The sequence below is a fragment of the Aulonocara sp. 'chitande type north' Nkhata Bay genome, linkage group LG5 (genome assembly GCF_057382095.1).
Source record: "Aulonocara sp. 'chitande type north' Nkhata Bay isolate Kocher_YH1m ecotype deep benthic linkage group LG5, A_spYH_male_GT1.1, whole genome shotgun sequence".
Classification (NCBI taxonomy): domain Eukaryota; kingdom Metazoa; phylum Chordata; class Actinopteri; order Cichliformes; family Cichlidae; genus Aulonocara; species Aulonocara sp. 'chitande type north' Nkhata Bay.
The window spans coordinates 11513055-11530258 of NC_141348.1; the positions used below are offsets into that span (position 1 = coordinate 11513055).

At 41.7% G+C, this 17204-nt stretch overlaps 1 protein-coding gene across 2 annotated transcripts; it reads left to right on the forward strand.

The window, feature by feature from the left end:
* The first annotated feature begins 705 nt into the window (after positions 1-705).
* rpn2 (ribophorin II) lies at positions 706-15940 on the forward strand. 2 transcript variants are annotated; one of them, XM_086291308.1, is made up of 18 exons: positions 706-791; positions 1130-1320; positions 1421-1516; positions 1635-1810; positions 1916-1991; positions 2473-2607; positions 2694-2870; positions 2969-3087; positions 3326-3431; positions 10916-11007; positions 11127-11241; positions 11459-11653; positions 11733-11819; positions 11910-12005; positions 12486-12561; positions 14052-14181; positions 14744-14843; positions 15336-15940. In XM_086291308.1, exons 1-17 carry the CDS (start codon positions 779-781, stop codon positions 14793-14795), a joined length of 1932 nt encoding a protein of 643 aa, XP_086147434.1. In that variant the 5' UTR covers positions 706-778; the 3' UTR covers positions 14796-14843; positions 15336-15940. The 2 variants fall into 2 exon arrangements, with proteins under 2 accessions (XP_086147434.1, XP_086147435.1); XM_086291309.1 differs by lacking the exon at positions 14744-14843.
* The last annotated feature ends 1264 nt before the right edge of the window (positions 15941-17204 follow it).

Genomic DNA, 17204 nt, shown 5'->3' on the forward strand with positions numbered 1-17204 from the left:
TTCAAAAACAAACTGTTTCCATTGAAAGTATCAGTGTAAGTGGAGTACACTTAATGTACTCACCATCAGTACAAGAAACCACCTCGATAAAAACAGGTTTTGGCAGTTGACTCACGTGGTGTACTTTAGGGTGACCATATTTTGATTTCCACATAAGAGGACACTTGGCCCGGTCATGAAGAACTTTAATAATACCGTTTGCTTCAAGAAAACTTTAACATTATTAAACGACGAAAACTTCTCTATGCGGTTAATGAATGGTGAAATAAAAAAAAGGTCATATAGGCTTTTACAAGTCAAGTGCAAAAAAAGAGCACAGTTGGTCACATTAGTGTACTTTTAAAATTAGTTGTAAAATGCTTACAATTTAAATGCGGTTTTTATAAATGAAAAACAAAAACTAAACAAGTCCGATTTGCAAATACTACTTTACAGTGATATCGGTAGCTGTATAGGTACAAAAATCTAGAAATTTCCTGAAAGCATCCAGAATCCTGTTGCAGTATGGCGACGGCACAGCTGATATTTGCGAACATGATCTACAGTTTGCATTCGATGTCAAAGAATGTAAATATAGACCATTATTTTATTTACAGTGCGTCTTACACGTATACAAAGTATTTATATATTAAAATAATAATAATAAAAATGATAATTTTAGTGGGCATTTATTTTTAAATGCAACGTGTACAGCCGGATATCCCCCTACTGACAGGTCGCGCTCTGAGACACCGGAAGTAATCGTCGCTTTTGGTGACGCTGCATTAGACCTCAAGACATGGACCGGTCTAGTGAGTACATTCCTTTACAAAACGCCGAATTGAATGTCATTTATGTGCATCTTTGGTTTTATTCATGTCGTGTAAGCTTTTGTTGAAATGCAGGTTTTATCGTTGGTGGAAAAATACCGCTCTGTGCTCGCAGTGTGCCGTTTCCTACTGACGTTAGCTTGCTGGCTCGTAGCTAGACCTGCACGAGCGAGCGTTACATGAATGAATGAATTGTATGTTGAGAAGCTATTATAAAAATGTATTATTCTGTTTATTATATATTTAATTTTGTGTTTATGAATTCACCTTTCGAGCAGCAGCCGGCGTCAGATTACTTAGTCCATGCTGTGTGTCCGCAGGGCTGTTCGGGTTGTTCTTTCTCAGCCTGGCTCTTTCCGGAGCTCAGGCGCTCACACCGTCACATTACCTCTCCCTGTCTGATGTGGCCCGACTGCAGAACCTCCTGAGCCAGCAGTTCACTGACCTGGAGTCCGCATACTACTCAGTTGTAGGTCTGACCAAGCTGGGAGCGACAGTTCCCGATCACGAAGTGAGAAAAACAGTCCTTCATTATTTGCATATGTAATATATGGACTCTAGACTCCCATCGGTCTTCACTATGTGGCTGTTTTGCATTTGTTTGTTTTTAGGATGTGTGCCAGTTTGTGAAATCTCAGCTTGATTCCACTAGTGTTGATTCACTCTTCTTTGCTGCTGAGATCAGTCGTGCCATTTCAGGATGTGAGGTATAAAAATATTTCATGGTGTCTCTCTGTCTGTTATCCCTTCTTTCTGTTAGAGATAAGTGTAACAGAAATGCATGAATTACATTTGTGTGCATTGTTTTTGTTTTTAACTCTTTAGATCCCTGTATCCAACGAAACCCGCGACCTCCTCCTGGCTGCAGTCAGTGAAGATTCGACCATGACTCAGATTCATCGGGCTGTGACTGCTCTCAGCTCTCTTGGGCTTCCTCTTGCTTCCCAGGAAGTTGTAGGTTCCTTGACAGCCCGGATCAACAAAGAGGATAATGTTATGGCGTAAGTGTTAGATGCTTTTCAGTTGTCATTACCAAAAAAATACAATAAAAATAAAGAGAGTCTATGCATCTTATTTTACAATAAATGGGTGTTCTCTTTGGACAGCATCACCATGGCTCTGCAAACAGCATCCCAGCTTTCCCAGCAGGCAGAGCTCGGAGGAATACTGGAAGAAATTGAGGTGAACTTTAAAACTACCACCAGATGGTGCTGTCTCACTATTTTTTGATTTATAGCAAGAAATCCTATATCTTCAAAATGGGCCCTATTGTATTTACTTATGGTTTTATATTTTTATTCTTTGACCCTAAAAGGATTGCTTTGCATGATGTAAAGCTGCAAATGATCCACATTTGTGTTGCACTAGGCCTTGGGACAGCCTCTTTGTTCAAATGAGGCATTTTAGTTTCCTTCTGGTTGGCTTCTTTTTACCAGTCACAAGGTGTGAACAACAGATGAGCTGAGCAAGTCAGTGATATCCTCTCTCAGTGACAGTAAGGAGTCAGGAGTAAAAAAAACCTCTGAAGTTTTGACTCGGAGGTGTTACTTGTACATATGCTGACCTTGGCTTTGTTTAATAAGAGTATCTATCACTGCAACAATATGCACGACAGAAATTAAGGTAAATTCTAACTCCTCTTCTGATGGCTTTTCCCTTCCAGGATCTGACAGCTCGCTTGGATGACCTCGGTGGCCTCTACCTCCAGTTTGAAGAGGGACTCGAAGCAACCGCCATGTTTGTGACCGCTGCTTATTCCCTGTCAGATCACATGGACATGGAGCCTCCTATCAAAGAGGTCTGATATCTGTTTGTGAGGTGCTGTACCAGCTGAAGTTATATCGATTTGGCTTGGTATTGATGGCAAATGTTCTCTTCACACAGGATCAGGTCATCCAGCTGGTGAATTCTATCTTCAGCAAGAAATCCTGGGACTCTCTGGCTGAGGCTTTCAGCGTGGCAAGCGCCGCCGCTGCTCTGTCCGGCAACCGCTTCCACGTACCGGTAGTCGTCACTGCCCAGGGCCCAGCTACTGTTTCCCACAGCCAGCCAACCCTGCAGGTACACATGATGGATCGTGTTCTATCTACAGCCCTCAGTGTGGTTTTTAATCACCTCACAGTCACATCACCCTGTCTCTCTCTCTTTCTGATTCACAGCTCCTTGTCACTGATGTCATGTCTCAACCACTAGACTCAGCCAACGTGGTGGTGGAATCTGCATACGCTGTGGCCTCGAAGGCTGCTATTCTCAACCAAGCACCATTCACAATTAATGAGTATGTATAAGAATCCAGATGTATGTTAGCTGTACAGTCGTCTCTCAAGTTCCCCAGAAGTTGAGATTTATCCCCAGCGACAGGGTAAACTCCAGTATTAAAGCAGACAGTTGTCATTGGCTGTAGATTGTGTTTCTAATCCTCTTTACATAATATCCCAACGTACTTTCATTTTACAGTAAATTGTGACTGCAACCCCAGCTGTTATACTGAGTTCTTCTTATTTTCTCCTTTTCAGCGGCGTCTTTGAACTGAACTTCATGTCCAGCCAGCCAGCCAGCGGATATTACCAGTTCACCATTGCAGTGACCGGGGACAGCCGGCTGGTTGCCAATCATGTCGAGGTACGTTTTTTTTCTTGCTGCATTTAGCTGGAATTGGCATGCACAATAATAGTCATTGTTATTTTTCCAATCAGTGGTTCTTTATTTAGGTTTACAGTGACTCCTTTTCCCTTTTGTCAGGGGTATATGTAAAATAAATCATTGTAATAACACACAATCAGAACAATAAGAAAAGTAGTCTTAGACCCCCCCTTAACTAATATGAAATATTTGCCTGAGGCCTGTAGTCTGCACCTAAGGTCACTTTTAATTGCTGCTGTTTTGAAGCAAATATGTGACTCGTTAGTGTTTGCAGAGCAAAGCAACAAGCAAATATGAAAAAGTCAAAAAAAAAATGTTTTCATTTTTTCTTTAACTAAAAAGCTTAAAATACACACAGCTCTCTGTTAGTCACATGTTATGTTACGTTAGGGCAGTGGTTCCCAAACTTTATTTTGCTGGGCCCCCCTTTGTTTTACAAGAAAAATGTTCGCGCCCTGCGCGCGCACAAACACATCCTCCAACCACACACACCCATATTTTGCTCCATTGCGGTTTATTTCACACCTCAAACATTTAGTAAACAATTAAGCAAATACAAGTAATCTGCAATAAATTACAGGTAATAATAAAATAAACTACTAACTCTTGTACGGTACGTCCACACCTACACGGGTATTTTTGAAAACGCAGCTGTTTCTATGTGCTTGGGCCTTTCGTCCGCACCTAAACGGCGTTTCAAATCACCGAAAACTGAGATTTTTTTTAAAACTCCTTTTTTATGTTTACGTGTGGACGAGGAATACAGAGTTCGTAACACAACGTCAAAGGTGTGTGCCTTTTTTTCACGTCACGCTGTGCGCCACGTTATTGTTTACGTGAGATGAATTGCAGAATGGCAGATAGAGACAAAATACTGTTAATCTTCAGGTTTTACATGTTTACATATACACACGCAGTTACTGTCCCTCCATTTACAAAGGCAGAGGCGTCACAGTGGGATTATTTTACGTGTAGTTGTTTTTTTTCCTGTGTAATAATATTCAACATTACTATCAATCCATTTTTCAAAAAATGCCTCTCTGTGCAAAATGGGTTTAAAAACAAACAGCTGTGGGATCCTGTTTGTCCGTGATTTGAACAGCCCAGCGCTGCTCCCGACGCAGGGAAAACCAATCCTGCAGGGGAGACCTACCTCGGCACTTGTGCAGGTGAAGCCAAAGGGCAGATATGCTTCACCATATTTTCTAGTCTTTGGCTTAGAATGAAGTTGGTTTGGAAACATATTCCGCGATGCTTCATCTCCTGCTTTGCGTTTGTGTGGGCGCCCCGTGCTAGCAGTGTCCAAGCCTCCCCCCCCCCTTTTCATACCGCGCCCCCCCTGCAATGGCTCTGCGCCCCCACTTTGGGAAGGTCTGCGTTAGGGCATGTCGCGTCTCTTTCTTCATCCTCGTCTTTATATGTAGCCACAAACATCCTCCCAGCTGTTGTACTGTTATTCTACCTTGAAAGATGACATTACCCAGAATACCATTCTGTAAATATGAAAGATTTGGAAAGTGTTCATATTTCAAACACTGTTACGTGCTTTGATTTCAGGAAGCTGTTGATTATTAAAGCAAAACTTATGTGAATAGGTGGAGATGTTTGGCCATAATGTACATCTACCATGTTTGGGAAAAACCAAACACGGCACATCAGCACAAACTCTTCTTCTTTCTGGCAGTAAAGTTTGGAATGGCTGAAAGAGAAAAGAATCAACATGTCGTAAAGGTCCAGTCAAAGTCTAGAACTCAACCTGATCAATATGCTGTTGATCTTAAGAGAGCTGTGCTTAAATGAATGCCTTAATCAAATATAGTCAAACCTCAATGAGCTGACGCAGTTTTGTAAAGAAGGGTGGGGTCAGAATTCCTCTACAACGACATGAGAGACGGATAAAGTCGTACACAAAACAGTGACGGTGGTTCTGCTAGCTGTTGAATGTTGGGGTGTGCTTCGTTTTGAACAGCGCTGCATAGACTGCATAGAAAACTTTCCTTTTAATGAATATACTACAAGTGTAGCTTGAGCTTCAACTTCTTAAACTGTGTCCACACAAAATGATTCCCTTTGAAGCTGACAGCTCATCGCTTGCACACGTTCCAGGCTCCAGTTGCCTAGGTTCAATTCAATTCAATTCAATTTTATTTATATAGCGCCAAATCACAACAAAAGTCGCCTCAAGGCGCTTCATAGATACAGAGAAAAACCCAACAATCATATGACCCCCTATGAGCAAGCACTTTGGCGACAGTGGGAAGGAAAAACTCCCTTTTAACAGGAAGAAACCTCCGGCAGAACCAGGCTCAGGGAGGGGCGGCCATCTGCTGCGACCGGTTGGGGTGAGAGAAGGAAGACAGGATAAAAGACATGCTGTGGAAGAGAGACAGAGGTTAATAACAGATATGATTCAATGCAGAGAGGTCTATTAATACATAGTGAGTGAGAAAGGTGACTGGAAAGGAAAAACTCAATGCATCATGGGAATCCCCCGGCAGCCTACATCTATTGCAGCATAACAAAGGGAGGATTCAGGGTCACCTGGTCCAGCCCTAACTATATGCTTTAGAAAAAAGGAAAGTTTTAAGCCTAATCTTAAAAGTAGAGATAGTGTCTGTCTCCCGAATCCAAACTGGAAGCTGGTTCCACAGAAGAGGGGCCTGAAAACTGAAGGCTCTCCCTCCCATTCTACTTTTAAATACTCTAGGAACAACAAGTAGGCCTGCAGAGCGAGAGCGGAGCGCTCTAATAGGGTGATATGGTACTACAAGGTCATTAAGATAAGATGGGGCCTGATTATTTAAGACCTTGTATGTGAGGAGCAGGATTTTGAATTCAATTCTGGATTTAACAGGAAGCCAATGAAGGGAAGCCAAAACAGGAGAAATATGCTCTCTCTTTCTAGTCCCTGTCAGGACTCTTGCTGCAGCATTTTGGATTAGCTGAAGGCTTTTCAGTGAGTTTTTTGGACATCCTGATAATAATGAATTACAGTAGTCCAGCCTGGAAGTAATAAATGCATGAACTAGTTTTTCAGCGTCACTCTGAGACAGGATGTTTCTAATTTTAGAGATGTTGCGCAAATGGAAGAAAGCAGTCTTACATATTTGTTTAATATGTGCGTTGAAGGACATGTCCTGGTCAAAAATGACTCCAAGGTTCCTCACCGCGTTACTGGAGGCCAAGGTAATGCCATCCAGAGTAAGAATCTGATTAGATACCATATTTCTAAGATTTTCAGGGCCGAGTACAATAACCTCAGTTTTATCTGAATTAAGAAGCAGAAAGTTAGCGGCCATCCAGGTCTTTATGTCTTTAAGACATTCCTGCAGTTTAACTAATTGGTGTGTGTTATCTGGCTTCATGGACAGATAGAGCTGGGTGTCATCTGCATAGCAGTGAAAATGTATGCTATGTCTTCTAATGATACTGCCTAAGGGAAGCATGTATAATGTAAACAGAATTGGTCCTAGCACTGAACCCTGTGGAACTCCATAATTAACCTCAGTGTGTGAAGAGGACTCTCCATTTACATGCACGAATTGGAGTCTATTAGATAGATATGATACAAACCACTGCAGCGCAGTACCTGTAACACCTACAGCATGTTCTAATCGCTCTAATAGGATATTATGATCAACAGTATCGAACGCTGCACTGAGGTCTAGCAGGACAAGCACAGAGATGAGTCCACTGTCAGAGGCCATAAGAAGATCATTTGTAACCTTCACTAAAGCTGTTTCTGTGCTGTGCTGAGCTCTGAAACCTGACTGAAACTCTTCAAATAAACCATTCCTCTGCAGATGATCTGTTAGCTGTTTGACAACTACTCTTTCAAGGATTTTTGATATGAAAGGAAGGTTGGAGATTGGCCTATAATTAGCTAAGACTGCTGGGTCTAGAGATGGCTTTTTGAGTAAAGGTTTAACTACAGCCAGCTTGAAGGCCTGTGGTACATAGCCGATTATTAGAGATAGGTTGATCATATTTAAGATCGAAGAATTAATTAATGGCAGGACTTCTTTGAGCAGTTTTGTAGGAATGGGGTCTAAAAGACACGTTGATGGTTTGGAGGAAGTAATTATTGAAGTTAACTCAGAAAGATCAATTGGAGAAAAAGAGTCTAACTTAATATCAATGGTACTAAGAGTAGCTGTAGATAATATTACATCTGTGGGATGATTATTGGTAATTTTTTCTCTAATGATAAAAATTTTATTTGTGAAGAAGTTCATGAAGTCATTACTAGTTAACGTTAAAGGGATGGTTGGCTCAAAAGAGCTCTGACTGTTTGTCAGCCTGGCTACAGTGCTGAAGAGAAACCTGGGGTTGTTCTTATTGTCTTCAATCAGTGATGAATAGTAAGATGTTCTGGCTTTGCGGAGGGCTTTCTTATAAAGCAGCAAACTATTTCTCCAGGCTAAATGATGATCCTCTAGATTTGTGACACGCCATTTCCTCTCCAGATTACGAGTCATCTGCTTTAGGGTACTCGTTTCAGAATTATACCACGGAGTCAGGTACTTCTGATTTGAGGCCTTAGTTTTCACAGGAGCTACAGTATCCAGAGTCGTATGTAGTGAGGAGGTGAAATTATTAACAAGATAATCGACCTCTGTTGGGGTAGCGTTCAGATAGCTGCTTTGCTCTGTGTTGGTACAGGGCATTGAAGATGATAACAGTGGGTGGATTATATTCTTAAACTTAGTTACAGTGCTTTCAGAAAGACATCTACTTTGATAAAGTCTACTCTTCACCGCTGTGTAATCAATTATTGTAAAAGTAAATGTTATCAGGAAATGATCAGACAGGAGAGGGTTTTCAGGAAACACTGTTAAATGTTCAGGTTCGATGCCATATGTTAAAACAAGATCTAGAGTGTGATTAAAGTGGTGGGTGGGTTCTTTTACATTTTGAGAGAAACCAATTGAGTCTAATAACAGATTAAATGCCATGTTGAGGCTGTCATTTTTAGCATCTACATGGATGTTAAAATCACCCACAATAATTATTTTATCTGAGCTCAGAACTAAATCAGATAAAAACTCTGAGAAATCAGACAGAAACTCTGTGTAAGGCCCAGGTGGACGATAGATGATAACAAGTAAGACTGGTTTCTGAGTTTCACAGCTGGGGTGGACAATGTTAAGCATCAGGCTTTCAAATGAATTAAAAGTCTGTCTTGGTCTTTCATTAATTAATAGGCTGGTGTGAAAAATTGCTGCCACACCGCCCCCTCGGCCTGTGCTTCGAGATTTCTGGTAGTTAGAATGGCTCGGGGGTGTTGATTCATTTAAACTAACATAATCATCCTGCTGCAACCAGGTTTCTGTAAGGCAGAGTAAATCAATTTGTTGATCAATTATTAAGTCATGTACTAACAGAGACTTGGAGGAGAGAGACCTAATATTTAATAATCCACATTTCACTGTTTTACTCTTTGGTTCAGATGTGGATACTGTATTGTTCTTTCTTTGTGATTGTTTATGTTTAAGTTGTTTGTTGCTGGTTTTTAGTTTGTTTTTTGTCTTTTTGGAAGCTGACACAGTCTCTATGGAGATGGGTTTTTGGGGGGGTAGCAGGAGGAGAGAAGCTGCAGAGAAGCGTGTAAGACTGCAACTCTGCTTCCTGGTCCCAACTCTGGATAGTCATATTTTGGGGGGTTTAATAAATTTGTCCATATTTCTAGAAATGAGAGCTGCTCCATCCAAAGTGGGATGGATGCCGTCTCTCCTAACAAGACCAGGTTTCCTCCAGAAGGTTTGCCAATTATCTTATAGGTAACCCTTTAATGCATTTACTACTAGGTCATATCTCAATCGAAAGTATCCTGCACTCGCATTGGTACTCGCTTTCCGCCAACTTTGCATCCCAGTGATTATTTTACTCGATCACTTTCTGTGGGCTCTGGTCGCTACGTGTGGATGCAGCTCTAACTCCTGTAAAATCCACAATAGGCATTTTGGTTTATTGAGTGCTATTTGACTTATTATTGACTTAATATTCATATAATTAAAGAAATTACTGCATGTATGCTGATACATCTGGTGTACTGCCCATCCCACTAACCAGCAGGCTGTTTGTATTAATGACAAAGTGCCTGCTGTTGGGCTTGTGGAAACAGTGGTCCTCTACAGCTTCAGGAGCTTTCTTTCACTGCTGATGTTCAGTTATGGCAGAAATCAGAATAGTTTTGGTCAGTAATGAGTTTGCAATTATTAACACGAGTGCTCTACAATCTTTATGTATTTCCTAACTTAAAAACATGTTTGTTTTTTTCAGCAGATTGAACTTTAGCTACAATCTAACTGAAAACCAAATAAATAAAACTTGATCAGGGAGATGTGGTTATGCAGATGATCTTGTTTTCTATATAATTAAAAACAAAAATTAGAAGAACATATTTGTGCAGCTCTTGTTCATTCATATTGAGACATGACAAAGCTGGAGGGTGGGGTATAGCAGGATACTGTGCAGTATGTGGGAACAATGGTGCACGTCATCAGACAGTCTCTCCATGGAGACTGTCAGGATATTTCACCTGGTTGTTCGCAGGAGAAGTGCCGTAAAATGCTCTGTGTCCAATGGAAAAGGGAACACGAGAGAGAGAAGTACAAAATCAGGCTGCTTTCTTGGCTCCTCGCAGCTGGCCAGTCACGACATGAAGTGGATGTGAACCCAGTTACAGAAATCGTTGGACAGACCACTCTAACGTGGTGCTGGTGTGTGTGTGTGTGTGTGAAGTACCTGCTGCACCAGTTTAAAATTTGTGTTCATTCAAGTCCAGCAGCTTGGAGAAGGAAAGCAGAAGAAGGAAAGGAGAAGGAAAAACAGGGATCCATCATTTCTTAAATGAATAAAGAAATAATTATGTTTATAAGGTTCTCATCAGCAAGTATTTTATTTGCCATGTACTTTGTGGGGGAAAAAAAAAAAAGTAAAATCATATGTCAGTCCAGCAAACCTCTGATCCGAGGGATGATGGCACCGTCTTGAAGTTGGCACTTGTAGTTCTCATTTTGCTCTTTTGCAGTCTCGGTGTAGTCACGTATGGACCAGCTCTCCATCTGCTACACGTTTTGGTTGGAGTGGCCCTCCGGGGCTGCTGATGCAAGCTTTGGTCCAGCTACTGTTGAGTTGGATTCTGCGATCCTCTCTGGGGAAGCAGCTGAATGCTGTTGAGTTTTTCCACAGTAGCATATTAAACCATATTAAGGAGACATTTGAGCAGTGATTAAACTTTGAAAACAAGAGTAAAGGGATTGTCCACTCCTTTTAGATCCATCACAGATGTGTAGAATGTGATTTGCATCCAGGATAATCTGTTCAGGCTTTAATATACCCGGGCTGCCCGCCCGTGTGCAGGCTGTGTGGGGAACCACTGAATTCTCATTGCATTGTTTGTGCACACACTTTGACTACTGTACTCATGACTCTGCTTTGTACTCTGTCTCCACCTGTAGCTTAAAGTGAAGGTGTCCACAGAGGTGGCTGTGACCAACATGGACCTCTCTGTGGTGGATAAGGACCAGAGCATCGGCACAAAGACCACCAGGTTGGAAATCAAATTTAAAAAGTGGTGCCAGCTTTTGTTGATCCACCGTAAGAGGAAAGTAAAATACTAAATGATTTTCATCTGTTTTTGTCTTTTCTTTTTGGTAAATACACATGCAGGGTGGACTATCCTTCCAAAGCTAAGAGCTCCTTCACAGCAGACAGCCACCAGAACTTTGCCATGTCCTTCCAGCTGGTTGACATTAACACTGGAGTGGAGCTCACACCTCACCAGGTGTGTAATCAGAGTGTGACAGGAACACATGTCTACAGCAAACTGCTGACAGAACACTTGTTTCTGACTTCGTCTGCTTTTATAGTCTCGTTTGTGACCATACGGCCCTCATAGTGAACGTCTAGTCAAACGCAAGAAGACACACACTGGTTATGGCAGGAGGGTGAGCTCAAACCCTCACCTGATGTCAAAAACCTGTTTCTTGTCCATGTTGCAGACCTTTGTACGGCTGCACAATCAGAAAACTGGCCAGGAGGTCGTGTTTGTGGCCGAACCCGACAGCAAGAACCTGTACAAGTTTGAGTTGGACACAGCCGAGCGGAAATCGGAATTCGACTCCATCTCTGGCACCTATTCTCTCTACCTCATCGTTGGAGACGCCACTTTAGAGAATCCCATCCTGTGGAACGTGGTGAGTGTCTGAGGCCTGTTGGCGATAGCGAGTCCTCGCTGACGTAAACCCTGCTCACCCACTTTTAATCTTTTGAAAGGCCGACGTCATTCTGAAGTTCGTGGATGAGGAGGCCCCGGCAACAATTCAACCTAAGACTCTTTATGTACCCAAACCAGAGATTCAGGTACTAGTTATGCTCTCTTAACATCTCATTTACTGGCTGATGATAGAATGAAACCAGCTTGATTTTAACAATCTCCTCATGTTTGTGCAGCATCTGTTCAGGGAACCTGAGAAGAAGCCCTCCACAGTGGTTTCCAACACCTTCACTGCACTCATCCTGTCTCCCTTCCTGCTGCTGCTCATTCTGGTAATAATAATAATAATAATAATAATAATATGTTTGTACAAAATGTTTCCCTTTTTTTTTTTCCACTCTCCATCTAGCTGTGGTTTCGTATACGTATGGAAGTAATTTGCTATTTAAAGAGACACACCTACAAACAAACCTATTTCATTATCAGTCCAAGCTTTCCCTGATAGCTCGTCCGCCTGTGCTATTGCTCTGTGCAGTGATCTTTTTTTCCCCTGTTGAAAAGCTCTTCAGTACGAAGCCTTCACAGACAGTGAATGAGACTCTAGTCCACTATGACTATAATACTTGTTTTAATTTGAAATCACAAAAGCTATAGTGTATTTTTCCCCTGGCATTTTCAGTGATGAATAATAGTCATTGTTGCCGTGGATCAGTTCATTGTGCGTTAGGTGGTAAACAATTTTTTTGGCTCTTTTGTCCTCTTGCAGAGGACGAAAAATCACATTGTGTTTTATTCCCCTCTCTCCTCTGTAGTGGGTCAAGCTCGGCGCCAACATCTCCAGCTTCAGCTTCTCTCCGAGCACCATCCTGTTCCATCTGGGACACGCAGGTTAGTCCCCGTGTTTGAAATGAAATCTTTGCCACAGACTCGACTTTTTTCCAGCTTCTCTGCCTGCTGTTTGCCCGCTGTTGTTCTACACGATGAGCGAATTGCTGTAAGAACAGCTGACATTACGCAGAATGATTATTCTAAGTATGCATTATTCATGAAATTCCCCAAACACCTCTGTGACATTAAGTCAGTTTTCCATGTGCGGAATTTAGCAGCCAAAAGAAGCAAAAATTTAAACCCAGAAAAGCACGACAACAGGAAATGCAAATTTCTGCTCATTTCCATCATCACTATTGTTGTGCAAATTGCTCTCCAAAGTAAACATCTGGTGGGGCTACATCTCCCATGAAGTGTCAAAACCACTGAAATCGAGGGCACTTCATGATGACACAAAAGTGCGACAGGCAATTGTGACAGGAAAACAATGCAGAATTCCAGCAGACTTAGCTCTGTGTGTTTTTTATCACCACAGAGTTCAGTGTTCTCGTCACGCCACACAGATCCGATGCTTCACCTGCCACAGTGCTCTCTTTAAAGGGAGGTTTGTGTTTTAGGCATAAAAAATTTCCTTCGAAGTGCCGTGTCTCCCGATGTCTCTGTGCACACGTGGCAAAACCTTCATGGCTCTGTAACAGTTTAATGTAATTTTTAACGCAACTTAAAACATTTTCGTGGAACATTTGTGCTTTCTTAGTGGCCGCTTCCCAGAATATAAAGGGAAAAATGTGTGTTCCCCAACCAGTTAGCAAATGTTGGCTGGTTACTGCTGGGTGAAACCAGTTGCACAGGGTAGTGTTTTTAGAACCAGAATGGGATAGGAAACCTATCTCATGTTAGTGACTGGCAGCAACCTGCCACAACTACTTGCTAACTGGGTCGGGTTCAGTTTTTCTTAGACCAGCGGCTCCCTGGGGATCACTAAACAGTCACTAGGCTGAGGGACTCTTAGAAGTTTAAATATTTAAATATTGGACTCATTTAGTGTGACCCGTAACAAGTGACTGAGCCCATAAACTCATCAGCAACGTGTTTGCAGATGTCAGGACAGAGCGTGGTTTCTGTAAGCTTTGTAGGATGAGCCATTAGGAAGAAGCCACTTGTTAAATGCTAGTTGAGTTGGCATGTTAATTAACCAGCTAATGTGATCCATGATACTAACACATGTAGGCTATAGTGTAAGTTTTAGAGTGAATGACGTGACAGCACAATGGCTACTACAGCGCAACAGGATGGTGGCTGCAGTTCTGTTAATGGCTGTTGCTGGCTGTCCAAACCACAGGACCACTGTAATACTTCCAGTAAAAATATTAAAGGTTTTATTCTATAATTATTTCCTTTTGTTACCATGAAGATATATGTCAAATTCAAAGGACTATGGCTCAGTATATCATAGCATTGGAGCATTCTATATGTTGTGAAGGAGTGGAGATGGGGAACTTGGCTGGGTGGTCATTAATGTTCAAATCTATTTGGCTGTTTCATTTCAGCCATGCTGGGCCTGATGTACGTCTACTGGACCCACCTGAACATGTTCCAGACTCTGAAGTACCTGGCAATCATCGGCGGTGTAACTTTCCTTGCCGGAAACCGCATGCTGGCCCAGAAAGCAGTGAAGAGGTACGCCTGCCAAATGCGACTGGCACAAATGGCTCCTAGAGAGTCCTTAATGGTAGAGAGAAAGCCTAGCCCTTTTCCAGATAACAAGGACTTCAGTGCTGTGAGGCTTCTAGGTAGTTCTTATCTCCAAACTTGAGGGAAAGTGCCTATTCTATATTCGTAGCTGTTCAGTGGGCCTGCAGAGGCTAATTTCGATATCAGGCTCTCTGCCAGTAGAAGAGCTTGTGCATACTTGGAAAAGGAGAGAAGAACAGCAGCAAGATCTAAAGGAGTGAAAGCAGTGATGATATCAGGGGCAATTTCTTCACCGTGATTATGTAGAGCTCTTTGAGGGCCAGAGTGAGCAATTTGTCTCTGACTCGAGAGCTCGCTTTGTAATTGTCCGCCTTTACCTCTTGATCTCACAACAGCCCATTTAACAACGTAGAAGATTTCAATTAACGATTTCACCAATGTCATTCTCCAACTGAGGACTTTGTCCCTTCTTCCAGGCTAGTTTTTGTCTCGTGAAGCTCTTTTCTTTTCTTTAACCCTTCTATCCACACCTCGCTGTGTCTTACAGGATTGCTGCAGAGCAAAGTAGTAGATTGGCAAAGTATAGAAGCCTTCGATAAAGCCTCCCCCATTTGTAACAAATGAGTCGGTTCTGCTTCCAGGCTGAAGTAAGGGCATCCTCACAGACTGCATCCACTGCGCATTTCCATAATGTCTCGCAGCGTGCATGGCTGTGTGGTGCTCATTCTAACTCCGAGTGTTCACATGTACTTGCTGCCACCCCCCCCACCCCCCCTCTGGTTTGCCTCTTCACTCATCCCACCACGATCACTGCAACCATAGCCATGCAGCCACTTGGACAGTCCCTCCATTGTGTTGTCTAACACTCGTGGTTCTGGTTGTACCATTACATTTGAGAGATGTGTTTTGTGTCCATGTCCGTGCATCGTCCACGACTTGAGAGATTTTGGTCATGATGGTTGCTCTGTGTTTTTGCCTACTTACACTGTGTTTTTGTGGTAGGGTGCACAATCAGAATGCATGATCCATGATTTGTCAGTGATCAGGTGCTCAGTGAGAACCCAGAGAGGTTCTCATTCATTCATTCATTCATTGTCATGTCTGTAATAACTAATGCTTGTTTTTGTATTTCTCCACAGAAATCAGAAAAAATAGGGGCAAGAAAAAAGAAGATGATTGTTTTGTTGTTTCCATCAAAACCTTGTTTTGTTTTTTGTTTGTTTTTTGTTTGTTTTTTTTTTAAGAGAAAATGGGACGAAAAGTTGAAAACTTCAAAGCATGCAGTTTGTCTGTGTTGCCAAATGGAAGAAATTGAAATATCACCACGTCTCTGGGAGTCTGGAATAACACTCAGTGCAGAGGACTGTGGAGCTACTGATCATTGCACTTCATCTTCCTGTGAGATTTGTTTTCTTATTGCGAGCTGTTTTTGTTGGTTTCTTTTTTTTTTTGTTTGTTTGTTTTTTTAAACCTGGGTTTGTCCCGCCCCCCTCCTTATTTTATTTTTTATTTTTTGGTACATTCCTCTTTTTTGTCCCTCAGCTCACCTCGTAACATTTTTCAACTGTTAATGAACCATATTGGCAGTAATACTGACACATGGAACATTTCTGTGGCTGTTTCCTATTTGATACAGAGTCGATGTCTCTGAGAAAGTCTGTTAATAAGTAAAAAAAGAGGGCAATTTGAGGATGTTTTTGTAAAGAAGAACAGGAAATAAAGGTGCTGGGGAGGTCAAGTCTCACGTGTTTCTTTCTTTTTCTTATTATAGAGAAGAATATGAGCTCAGTGGGTTTTTTGTGTATGTCAAATTGATTATATATATATATATCTCTTATATATTTTATTTTTTGTCATCACAGTAGGGGAGAAAGAAATGATATTTGCTTGGGTAAAAACATTCTTCTTTTTCCAGCTACAATCTAAAGGTGTCTCCTAAACACATTAGATAAATGATAAATGTACTTGCACTGCCATAGTACTTTCTTAATCAAAGTCACACTGCTGCTTTTAAAAGCTACACCTTTAGTGATCCCACAGACTCCACTGAATGCATCAGAGGCCATTCAGGGTTCAGTATCTCACCTAAGGACTCTAAGGTGCTTGAACTGGAATAGCCAGAGATTGAACTACTAACCCTCTGATTGGTAGATGACCTGCTCTATCTCCTGAGCCACAGCAGCCTCGAATTTATTGCAGGTCTGAGTGGAGGGCGGCTACATGTACTGAATGCAAATGAGCAGATTGTGGGAATAAAAATAAAAAGCACAGCATAGGGAAAAAAAAGTGGAGAGTTCGCTATTTTGTAGTGCAGTCAGAATATAACCTATTACTATAGCTTATATAAGATAAAAGATGAATACTTTTATCTCCAAAAGTTAGGAATTTATTGTGAAAAATGCTTCGTCTGATAAAAATATATCACAGAATAAAATTATTAGTATTTTAAAAAAATTCTCTAAGCAAGGAGCTGAAAGAAAACGAAACCAGCAGTGTGGCACTAAACAAAGTATTTTATAGTTATCTGAAAACTGCTTTACATCTGTATTATTAAGACAATGTTAGAAGCAGCACCTGTGCTGCCACGAGTCCAGCTGCCTGCTGGGGTTTGTTCCTCAGTTGTGCAGACAGTACCGTGATTACACTCCCCGCTATTGTACACACATGTGTGTCCCTTAAAGGGATATTTTTTTTAATCAGTCTTCACACAAGATAAAAACGGTTCACCTTCCCAGAGTTAAGGTGCTCCGTGGTCCCTATGGAGGGATCTTTGAAGGTGTTTCACACTCTGTGAAGTTGTGTAGTCTATAAAGCGTGCCCATGATGGCCACAGTAGACAATTACAGGCTAATGGTAATGCCAGCACATACTGTAGTGTAACAGGTACAGAACACAGCAGAATGACATCCAGTTAATCTGCAGTGTTTGAAGAGTCGCATTAGGCAGCAAAAACTACTAGTTGCATGCGACTACAGCAGACTTTTGAAACACAATGTCTCTTTTCACTG

Bases quoted from the DNA above. Each gene is read 5' to 3' on its own strand.
- rpn2 (XM_086291308.1), top strand. The intron at 2,608-2,693 runs GTCTGATATCTG...CTCTTCACACAG, and splicing joins TGGAGCCTCCTATCAAAGAG to GATCAGGTCATCCAGCTGGT. The intron at 12,562-14,051 runs GTTAGTCCCCGT...GTTTCATTTCAG, and splicing joins GTTCCATCTGGGACACGCAG to CCATGCTGGGCCTGATGTAC.